General features: G+C 42.2%; 1 protein-coding gene across 4 annotated transcripts in view; it reads right to left on the bottom strand.

Moving 5' to 3' along the window:
- FOCAD (focadhesin) overlaps positions 1-12,053 on the bottom strand; it is a 141,871-nt gene that overhangs the window by 714 nt on the left and 129,104 nt on the right. For all 4 annotated transcript variants that reach the window (XM_080987686.1, XM_080987687.1, XM_080987685.1 and 1 more), the window contains exons 36-43: positions 10,412-10,540; positions 8,716-8,831; positions 6,843-7,103; positions 5,181-5,270; positions 4,623-4,800; positions 3,265-3,362; positions 2,258-2,497; positions 673-748 (exon numbers count right to left, since the gene is read on the bottom strand). In XM_080987686.1, the coding sequence (XP_080843812.1) occupies positions 673-748; positions 2,258-2,497; positions 3,265-3,362; positions 4,623-4,800; positions 5,181-5,270; positions 6,843-7,103; positions 8,716-8,831; positions 10,412-10,540 (1,188 nt within the window). The remainder of the gene's footprint in view (positions 1-672; positions 749-2,257; positions 2,498-3,264; positions 3,363-4,622; positions 4,801-5,180; positions 5,271-6,842; positions 7,104-8,715; positions 8,832-10,411; positions 10,541-12,053) is intronic.

The following is a 12,053-nucleotide window of genomic DNA, read 5'->3' on the forward strand; positions in this document are numbered from 1 at the left end:
GCTCTGATCAGTCTTCTTAGGCCTACTTTTGTTAGGGATAAGAGAAGCACATCATCTACATACAGTAGAATTGAGATGGGTTTTGTGGCCAGTTTAGGGGCATGATACTCTCGGGATGTTAGACACTGGACAATGTCATTTATGTATAAGTTGAACAGTGCTGGTGTGTGTGTGTGTGTGTGTGTGTGTGTGTGTGAAAACATCCCCCCCCCAAACTATTTCATTCAGACTCTCTGTACAATTTGTTAAACAGATCAATGTGCAGCAGCGGCAAGGTTGAACGCTGACAAGAAGAAGGAAAACGTAAAAGCATTCAATTTGCCAGTGCCAAAACCTAAGCATTTACATACTTCTTTACATAAGACCCAGATCAAGGTACTGTGGGTACTGGAACTAAGGGCTAGACTAGACTACATCCAACTTGCCACTGAAACTGAAGCCAAGATTTCCTTTTAAGACAGTTTCCTTTCTAACCTAAGCTGATAGATGAATCAATACATATGGGAGAAGGGGATGTGAGTTGCTATTTAAGTGAATCATGCAATTACATCCCAAATACTGATCACTAAACAAAGCACGTTTATAAAAGTCTACAGCGTAACCCTCCTTCTGAAACGTAATGTTGGTATTTATCCAATTTGAAAAGCTGTAAGTACTCAAATGCAACAATACCTTTCAAAAGATTCCTCGAAGACTGCGATAGCACTTCGTCTGAACTCTCCATCAGGTTAAATAGCCAGTCAATGAACTAGGAAGAAATCAAAAGTTAAAACGCTAGTATGATTTACTTACTGGCATACCTTAAATCAGAATTGGTGAGTAAGTTCAGGTTGAAAAAAACACTACCACCGTTAAGCTTACACCTGAAAAGTGGAAAGCACTTCTGGGGAATGATGCAAAATAGATGTGATGATCTCATAATACATGTTATGAGGCTTCACACTTTTGCCTTTCTGGAAACAGAATGCTTAGCTCTAGTTAGCACACTAACCACATTTCCTTGTCCTAGTCTGGTAAAACTTGCAAATGTTCAGTGGAGCTTGTGAGCTACACAAGTGCCAGAGAGCATGCCCAGAGGGCCACCAGTGAGATCTGCTTATCACATTGTGAGGAAAGAGAAATGTGCTTCAGTATAGTCTGTTCCAAAATACGTGTTAACACTTACAGTTTTCAATCTACTTCAAATCCAAGTCCTGGTTTGCAGCCAATCCTTAACCACAATTCTTAACCTTCAGATATTCAGGCTTTGAGTTGGTTCATATATGCAATGCTAACCAAATCATGGCTTAGTATAAATGCACAGAGGCGGCAATTTGCTCCCCAGGTAAGGATGATGGAGAGATTAGTTGCAGTTTGTGTTTAAATGCAAATTTGCTGAATTCACACTTTGCCAAACTATATGCAAACTGAAAGAGAGCCATTCTTTGAGATTTGCACTTCTCTGAATTTTGCAATGTAGTTCTCCAGACAAGAACCAAAAAGCACATATGAGTGTATATATTAGTGAAAATAACAAATATTATGGGAAATATTAGCTCAAACACAGACGTAAAAAGTCGTGCAAGCCTTCATTTCTACTACATATGGTATACAGTTTTATTACAGCACAATTTTTATCTGAACGGTTACTTTTTAATGCAATATCAGTGCAAGAAACTCCACATGCCCAGAAAATAGAAGGGGAAGTCAGACCCCGGTGTTATAATGCAATGAAATTTAGTGTAGTGATAACTATATTAAAGGAAGGAAATAGCTAATTTCCCTTCTCCACACTTCTGATCTGTTTTTAAGCCTCATTGCTTATGCTTGCTTTGTCCATTTAACAAGGAAATAACACCATGACTAAATGTGAAACTTTCCCAACATTCTCCGGAGCTTAATGTTTGCATAGATGGCTTTTGAGACATCTTCATTATCCCATTTTGCTCGCATCTGACAGAGTTCTCATTTATATTTATGAGTCGCTTTTAATAATGTCTGTTTTTACAGCATGTTTGGTTCCACGTAATAATTTTGTATGCTGATTTTATGCAAATATCACCTTAAGTGCGCTGAATAAGACTCAGGCTACAAATTGCCAAAACAGCTATGTACAAAAAGACCCAATAATAATATAGACACATGGACATGGCCTATGTTCTGTCTGCACAGTACTCATAACAACATTTACACTAATCCAATCAATAAGAAATACATAAGTCTCAGTACGAGTCCACTGATGATAGAAATTCCTCTAACCAGAACGCCAGCTACATACCTTTTGTGTTTGTTCCTTCCAAGGCTCTTTAGCCAACAGACTCTGCAGGCTGCTTGGGAAAAGAGTGAGGGTCTCCTGCGCAGCCAGATTATCTCCCGGGCACTTGCCCAAATAATTTGCAGGCAACACTGATCTTGCTTCCCCTTCCCAGCTGGCACTGAGGCCAAGCAGCAGCGGCGTGGAGTGGTCAGCCCAGGCCACCACGGAGGCAGCAAAGATCCACAACAGGAAGCTGACCGCCTAGACAGGAAACAGATGCAGATTTTGCTAACGGGCTCTGCAACGCTATAAAGCCAAGGCAGCCATTAGGAAAGAAAATTGAGTTCAGAAGCTCAAAAGAATTTCAGTGGCTTGTTGTTGTTTTATTTTGGAATCTGGTCATGGTTCAAACCTCAACTCAGCCACCAAACTCCTAAACAGCCATGGAGCAGCACACCTGTAAAATGGGCATTGGAGAGGCCTGCTTTGCAGTTTTTTTGTTAGGTGCACAAACACAAAAGTTAGTGCACACAAAAGCACTGCATCCCTAAGATTTGCTGCGGCAGAGAAGTCTTTGAATCGGGAATTTTATTGTGCGTCTCTCCAAGAGCTTCTGCTGGTGTAAAACACAGAAATAGCAAGGAAAGCAGCTCAATCCATCTGAATTATTTGAATCTAGCAAATTACACAGATGGCTTTATAAGTGCTCAAAAAACTTTTTTTTTTTTTTTTTTTTTAAAAAACTGCAGTAGATGTATATCTACAGTGATATTTTCTTTTGAGATTCCATCACTGTTTTTACATTCAGGCAGGTCAGATGGTAAATTTCCAAATTTTAAACATGTGTTCTGAACAACCATTTTGATATATTTTGTCAGCAATCTGACATTTTCATTACGAAAGAAATAAGATGACTTTTACGAGGGGAAGAAATCTCCACATGTTCCACAGGAAGGCGCATATATCATGAATAAAGTCATTTTCCCACTGTTATGAAAAACAAAAAATTATATATTTTGGGAATGTACCTCTTTTGGAGCCACATTTTGTATGGATGTTGTCTTCAAGGAAATGTTTTTAATATATCCCATTAGTTCCAAGAGCCACGCCATTCTCTTTAAGACTCCTGTAATGGCAAAAACGCACATGTATTTTGAAGCACTTTAAAGATAACAAGGGAATCTTCCCCATCCTTATTCTAAGTTTCAGTACTGCCCATGTGCTCAAGTAAGAAATAGCGAAGGCATTCAGAATTAGAGTTGATGGGTGCAAAAACGTAACTATATAAACAAAAGAATATTTTCACCATTTCACCATCATTGTTTCCAAACCGTTTGGTAAAACAAAGCCACCCCACCAAAAAAGAGAGACCTGAAATAATAATAATAAATTATTATTATTATTATTATTATTATTATTATTATTATTATTTATACTCCGCCCATCTGGCTGGGTTTCCCCATCCACTCTGGGCGGCTTCCAACTGAATATTAAAAACAATACAGCATCAGACATTAAAAACTTCCCTAAACAGGGCTGCCTTCAGTTGTCTTTTAAAAGTAAAATAGTTGCTTATTAACTTGACATCTGCTGGGAGGGCGTTCCACAGGGCAGGCGCCACTATCGAGAAGGCCCTCTGCCTGGTTCCCTGTAACCTCACTTCTTGCAGGGAGGGAACCGCCAGAAGGCCCTCAGCGCTGGACCTCAGTGTCCAGGCAGAACAATGGGGGTGGAGACGCTCTTTCAGGTCTACTGGGCCAAGGCTGTTTAGGGCTTTAAACTTTGAACTGTGCTTGGAAACGTACCGGGAGTAGAGATGGGAAGGCCTGCACAAACCCCCGAAAAAAATGGGGGGGGGGAACCCTTGGTCTTTTCCAACCCCCCCCCCCAAAAAAACGGAAAAAAACCTGGGTTTTTCCAGGCCTTCCCATCTTTAACTGGGAGCCACTGTACTTTCAGGACCGGTGTTATATGGTGTCAGTGGCCATTCCCAGTCACCAGTCTAGCTGCCGCAGTCTGGATTAGTTGCAGTTTCCAGGTCACCTTCAAAGGTAGCCCCACGCAGAGCTACAGGAATGATATAGACATGGGATTTACACTCTCACATGCGGCAAGCCAACACAACTTGTGTCCCATTGAGCCAAATGCAGTTCAACAGCGGCTAGGTAAACCTCTTTCCCGCCCCCGCCCCCTGCTTTTTGCCTGGGACTGCAAAAACTGGTGGGTTGGCTTTAATTTCTGCAGGCCTCTCATAGAAGAACTCACAAGCGTGCAGAGGACAACCAGTAAATGGGGATAAAGATATTTTATTACTGGGCGCTTCTTATACAGATAGCAAGGATGAGAGCTTGCAGACCACACAATCTCTTTTGCTATTAGCTCTTACCTGTGTTTTCGTGGCTCACAATTCTCGCATGGTAGAAGCTCTGGAGCAACATCCACAGAATGGTTTCTTTCTGCTGGCATCCAACGGCAATACTAATCACGTCGTTCCATCTCAGCAAAGGAAATCTGCCTTGGGAAACTATATAAACTTTGACAAATGTGATCTTTTCCAAATTGTTCTGCAAAACAAGCCATGAAGTAGATGAGAAATAGGAAACCGACTCTCTCACTAGCTATTATGTGAAGAGGAGAAGAATTCCCTCACGCTAAAGTAGAGACATTTTGTATGTCTGGAATGGAGGTCTCTGTTGATCTTCTTTATGGCTGGCTATAATTTGATTTATTCCGTAGCGTCCACAAGTTTCACTCTGACAGGGCGTAGTTGTAAAGATGGCCCATAAAATACTTTTGCAAAAGAAAAATAACTACTGGGAAGATTAAGTCAAAATTGCATGTGCAGTGTGCCCTGATGTCTTGCAATGCCAATGCAGTCTAGAACATTACAAAAAAACGGTTTTCGTTTTCTGGAAAAAGATCTAGATAGCGAGACTGCAGTTACCTTTGAAACTTGGGTAATTCGGTCAATTTCTGTGTCTGCCATTTCTGAGAGACATTTTGCTGCGTGTATATACATCTTCACTTCACTTTGCTGCAAAGATAAAAACGAATGTGTGCTTTAAAACCAAGCAAAGCCAACAGCCTAACTAAACCATAATAGTAGCATCCCCAACACTTTCCTTTTCAACGTTTCTAAATTCAATTTGGAAGGCATATATATATATCGTATTTTTCGCTCGTTTGGACATTTCCCCCTCCAAAAATTGAGGGGAAATGTGTGTGCATCCTATGGAGCGAATGCAGGCTTGTGCCATAGCGGCGCACAACCCCTCCGGCAGCGAGAGGCTGCACGGGGCTATGGCTTCTTTAGCTCCACGCAGCCTCTCCTGGGAGGAAGCCAAAGCAGCGAGCGGGATCCATCCCGCTCGCTGCCTTGGCTTGTGCCATAGCCGCGCACAACCCCTCTGGCAGGGAGAGGTTGTGCGCAGCCTGTACGCTGCTCTTTGGGGCTGGGGGGGGGAAAGATTTTTTTAATTGATTTCCCCATCTAAAAACTAGGTGCGCCCTATGGTCCAGTGCACCCTATGGAGCGAAAAATACGGTATATTCGTTCACCCTAACCACCCACTAAACACTTTCAAATAGATGGAAATTGGAATAACAGCCACCTGTCTTTTCAACAACAGATTAGCAGAAAGCATTTCATTGTGGATAAGCATATCAATGGAAAATGAAACCAGAAGACCCCTAGGGGGCCCTGCAAAATACCATCCTTCTCAAATTAAGCCTCACCTACACTAAATAATGGGACACGGGTGGCGCTGTGGGTTAAACCACTGAGCCCAGGGCTTGCTGATCAGAAGGTCAGTGGTTCGAATCCCCGCGACGGGTTGAGCTCCTGTTGCTTGGTCCCAGCTCCTGCCAACCTAGCAGTTTGAAAGCACGTCAAAGTGCAAGTAGATAAATAGGTACTGCTCCAGCGGGAAGGTAAACGGTGTTTCTGTGTGCTGCTCTGGTTCGCCAGAAGCGGCTTAGTCATGCTGGCCACATGACCGGGAAGCTGTACGCCGGCCAATAAAGCGAAATGAGAGCTGCAACCCCAGAGTCGGCCACGACTGGACCTAACGGTCAGGGGTCCCTTTACCTTTACACTAAATAATACGTGATTACTGGACATGTAAGTCCATTTCCCCTTTTGTACTACCCGCATGGGGTCCCAAAGAAAACTTTTTTTTTCTTTATTTACCCTGTACTTCAGTTTCTACCATGAACTCACCGCAGTGCGTAATCTAAAAGTGAAACGCAGTAAAACTAGCTAACGGCAATGTTGACATTTTGCTGCAACGGAAACCAGATTTTATCGTCTATTTCAACTCCATAATCATCCGCGAAGCAGATTCCATTCCTAATGCTGTTTAAATTATTCTCAAATTGGTCACATTTTCTTTAAAAACACACACACAAAACAATCCACCAGGACACTGTACCACAACGCAGTATTTCTGTGCACAAGCCCTGTTTTTAACTGTCCCATGCATAGCGGCAGATTTCATGGCCAAAGATTTTCCCTGTAGCTGTCCCAGTTCTTCAGTCATTCTTACTGTCTTAAAAGGAGCCCCTTTTTCAACACCGTCCTAATACTTTAAATATTTACTTTCCTTACCCGAATCCCATTTGGCAGAAGTTCAAATATCCTCTCTGCAGTCCTGCAAAGGCAGCTCCAGCTGTACTGGGCAGAGCTAGGCAGTTTCATGGCTTGGCTGAGCCCTTGCAAAATACTCCAGCAAAGATCCAGGTCTTGCGGCTGGTTTTTTGCTTCAAAATGCTGCACCATGAAGACTTCTGTGAAAGCCTGCAATCTGTCTTCTGCTACATGTTTCATCCACACAGATAAGGACGTGAAAAGGTATCTCTTGGCTTGTGCCTAAAGTGCAGATATTAAGGTATTAGGGAACCCCAACAAGGACTGTCTCATAGCGTTAGGAAAAATGTTATTAGACCCTATGGCTTGTTTTACTTTAATATTCTTGGCAAACATCCTCTTTGTAAGAATACAGTCAAACCTCGGTTGTCGAATGTAATCCATTCTGGAAGCCCGTTCAACTTCCAAAATGTTCGACAACTGAGACGCGGCTTCCGATTGGCTGCAGGAGCTTCACACACTCAAATGGAAGCTGCATCAGACTTTTGGCTTCTGAAAAACTTTTGAAAACCAGAGCACTTACTTCCGGGTTTTCGGCGTTCAGGAGCCAAAACGTTCCAAAATGGAGGTGTTTGGGAACCAAGCTTTGACTGTATGCATACCACACGTAAATGAAGGTGATATTCTATTACAGGAATAGTACTGTATTTTTCGCTCTATAACACGCACCCGACCATAACACGCACGCAGTTTTTAGAGGAGGAAAATCCGTAGCCATGCCACCCATAGGCATACCCTCCATAACACGCACAGACATTTCCCCTTACTTTTTAGGAGGAAAAAAGTGAGTGTTATGGTGGAAAAAATACGGTAATTCACGTAGGTAGCCGTGTTGGTCTGACGCAGACGAAATACAGTCGAACCTCCGTTTACATAACCCTCTGGTTACATAAACTTCGGGATGCATGCGGCAAACATGGAAGTATTTTACCAGGTTTCACCATGCATGCATGCGCAGAAGCAGTCCTCTGGTTGCGGAAACCTCGGGATATGACCGGACCTCCGAAACAGATCCCGTCCGCAACCGGAGGTACCACTGTAAATAAAAAAATTTAACGCTTTTTTCCAGTAGCATCTTAGAGACCAATTAAGTTAGTTCTGGGTATAAGCTTTTGTGTGCATGCACACTTCTTCAGATACACTGAAACAGAAGTCACCAGACCAGTGACTTCTGTTTCAGTGTATCTGAAGGAGTGTGCATGCACATGAAAGCTTATACCCAGAGCAAACTTAGTTAGTCTCTAAGGAATAGTAATTTTGCTAAAGGGTTATTTCTAAAAAAAAAACCCAACAACCACACAACTTTTAATGATATTTTGTGAGTGTTAAGTACCTACAAATCCAAAATCTTTTCTCAGTTGTGTCCATAGGAATTGGACTGGACTGATAATGCCCCATTAAATTTGTTCAATAACAAATTATTATTTGAAGGAGGGGAGATAGAAAAAGGCACTGGAGCCAGCCCCAAAACTGCGCCCAGGGCAACACCCTCCCACTACGCCTCCGCTAGAAAGGGATCTCTGCAAGTGATTTCTAAGAGTCCTGTGCTGTACATTGGACTCCCTATGATCAGCTGATTACTTGTTCTTCAGAAGCCTTTTTCGATCCCATCCACCTGCCTTTTCCCCTGCTGGCACCCAACATCATCTTTGACACTTTGACATCCGGTGCTGGCAGATGGGCATGGCTTGACCAAGATGATTCCCCACACTCCATTTGACTAGGACCTTAGACACTCCGTTTTACGGAAACTTATATGTGCCGATTATGAGCCTGGCAAAGAGAGAGGAGGGCAGCCATTGGGCGTGGCGGCCCGCAGAGTGATGATACGTACGCTTAGACTGCAGACGAGAGGCGGGGCTACCCACATGCCCAAAAGCATGGCAGCGTTCTGCGACGACTGGGCCTGGGTCACAGCTACTTCAAGGCACAGCTGCTGTATCTCTTCTCCTAAAAGACACGAGGAGAGCAAAGGTTGACGTCAGAGGGAAGGAAAAAATCAGAATAGCACACAGTCCCAACCAAAACTGAAAACCACCATTCACCACAATGGACGTCACACAATTTCCATGACATTCCTATACACTCTGAATTGGGAAAACATAGATTTTTTAAAAAAATTATTTATTTATTATTAATGTAGCAATACATATATGAAATCTTTACATAATGATGCATATACATTATATTTGTAAATTCGCACTTTCACATTTCATTATGTACCAACATTTATCCATTTCTTATTTCTTGTCTTCCCTCCACCCATGCATGACTTCCTTGTTATTATTTTGTAACTTTATTATTGAGATTGTATTTTTGTATCTTAATAATTAAACATTCAATCTTATATATCTGCTTAACTTAACCTTGTGAAATCAGCCTATACATATCAATAAATTCTTGTTGGAGCATCTTTTGGTCATGTATTCTTCTACACATTTCCATTCCTGTTTGAGATTTTGATTAGATTGTTGCCGTCATTTTTGCTAATTCAATAATTTCAAAAAAATTATGTTGCCAGTCTTTCAGTGTTGGTACTTCTTCTGATTTCCAATTTTTTGCAATCAGTAACCTTGCGGCGACTATTGCATCCAAAAAGATTATCGTCATGTCTTTGGGGACGTCATTTGTTATAATTCCTAAAAGGAATGTTTCTGGTTTCTTACCAATTGTTGTTTTAAATTTTTTTTTTTAATTCCTCATGTATATTTCCCCCATTTTTAAAAATTTTATCACATCCCCACCAGACATGATATAAGGATCCCTCTGATACCTTATATCTCCAACACAGATTTCATTAGATCACTGGGGAAAACTTTGGAAATCAGATATTAATTTCACTGCATGCATTACTATCAAAGAAAATATTATGAAGATGTTCTATAGGTGGTATTTAACCCCTTTTAAACTGGCTAAAATTTATAAACTAACAACATAGAATATTTTTTTTGGGGGGGGGTTGCACCTGAAGCAGCAATAAAGTCTCTGCTGGGGTGATTTACCACCACCCCTTGGTTGAAACCCTCCTCAAATCAGGAAATAAAGAAAACTGTCTGCAGCAGAAGATCACCTCTCTTGTTGTGGGGCTGACCTGGCTCAAAAGCTAAAACAGCTTGAAACTGCTGAACAGAGCAGAACTCTGCTGCTTTTATGTATTTCTATTGCAGGGTTTTTTGTTTTTTTAAAGACCTATCCTCAAGGATGCTTGCTGTTCTGTAACACAACAATAAAATTCAATTTAAGTTGAAACCACAAAACGTAAGTGCTAAACACTGCAATGGAAGCAAAACATAATTACCGGAGCACTCTGTGCTGCATACTGGAGACATCTCACAAATGCAGTCGCTAGACACAAAGCCTTTGCAACAAATTAAGTGCTTACTAACCATACCACAAAAATGTAGTTTTACAAATAGATCTTATTCACAAAAGGAAACACTGACAGAGTCCAGTGCACTTTATTATTATTATTATTATTATTATTATTATTATTATTATTATTATTTAAAATTGCTTTTTAAACAACTTACCAAAATTTAGTCTCAGGAGAGGGGAAAGAATCGATGCCCAGTTCACAGGTGGGTACTGGTAGCTTGCTCCATTCAATGCTATGGGAGCCATAGCTGCTTTGACCAAGTGAGGCTGAATTTGTTCAGGGCCTGAAACAGAATACCAAACCACAACATGGATTTTCTGCTAGTGTGGTGGCACCTCGGTAAAACCACTTCTGACTGTTTGTAGCAGAGTTTTCCCCAGAGGCAGAGGACAAGAACAGGAGTCATACTCAAATTCACAGTCAAGAGCTTCTTTATTGCTTGACTGGTTGCACAAGGATTTCTGCTACTATTATATACAAGCTATTTACATTCATTCTTTATCTCTCCAGTACGGTATAATCTCAGTATGTGTGCGTGCTTTCCTCGTGCGGAAATTGTACCCTGCAACTTCCTCCCTGTGATGGCCTGGGATTCGGACTCGGAGGCTGAACCTGAGGAATCCCAGCCTGCACAGGATTCCCCGCCTCCAGAACCAGCTGGGCCGGGGCTGGGGCTTGAGCCTGAAGGGTTCTCACCTGTGCTGGATCCTCAGGTGCAGGCACCAGCTGAGTCTGCTCTGGCTCCTGAGGGGATGGAGGACCCATTGCCTGCAGGTGCTCCACTCTCAGCCCCGTCAGGGGAGGCTGAGGTTGCCTCTGGGTCCGGTAACCCTTCATCCTCTCCTGAGCTACAGAGGCTCAGGGCAGAGAGGCGGAGGGAACTAAGTTCCCGCAGGAGGAGTGCTCGCCTCCAGGCCAGGAGAGGCGAGTCACCTGTGGACTGGAGCCGCCCTATGCCTCGGGGCAGATAAACGCCAGCCAGCCCCAGTCCCAAGTTGTGGGAGCAACGTTGTTGGTAGCCAGTTCCTGCCTGCACCCTGTCCTGCCGGATCTCCTGACCTCACCCAACTCCCTGCCTTGGACACAGCTTCAGCTTTGACGGACAGCCTCAATACTGCTAGCTCGACCTCGGACCTTGCCTCAAGGAAACCCACGGGACCAGCACACTCCCTTTATTTGCACCTCCAGCTGACATCAATCAAACCTAGAGTGCCACTCCTACACACTAAAGAAAATTCTGGAACCTTCTTTAAGTTTCCAGGAAGTTTTATCTGTTTCTTAAAGAATGTTTTCCTACAATATCTCAACTAGAGTCCCCGGAAGAACAAATACTAGCAATGGAAGCCTTTTCATGGAATTTTAACTAAATTTTACTGGGGTTTTTTTAAAACTGAACCATTTTGTGCCCCCAAAACTAAAAGGAAGCACACCCTTTATTAGAATTAAGAAAAGAAAAGAAGAATTATTGGAGCATTGAATGAATGCAACTCATCTCAGACCTCAAAATAAACAAGGACATTTAAAAAGCAATGCAGAAGTTTGGCGTACGAGAGGGATTATTCTAACATATAGTAAAAAAAAAAAAAAAAAAACCAAATCAAATTTTTAAAAGGCTTTGATCTGTTTTTGTAAGCAACCCAAAGAAAATATTATCTTTTATAGCAGCCAACCAAAAAGAAAGCAAAAGGGGGGTGTTAAGTATGGTGAGAGCTTTCCTCACAAATGTGTGTGAGCTTAGACATTCTCAAAGTCGCCAGTAAAAAATGATCACACACCTTGAGCTAAACAACTCAACA

Source organism: Podarcis pityusensis, assembly GCF_964106645.2.
Source record: "Podarcis pityusensis genome assembly, chromosome: 17".
Lineage (NCBI taxonomy): Eukaryota > Metazoa > Chordata > Lepidosauria > Squamata > Lacertidae > Podarcis > Podarcis pityusensis.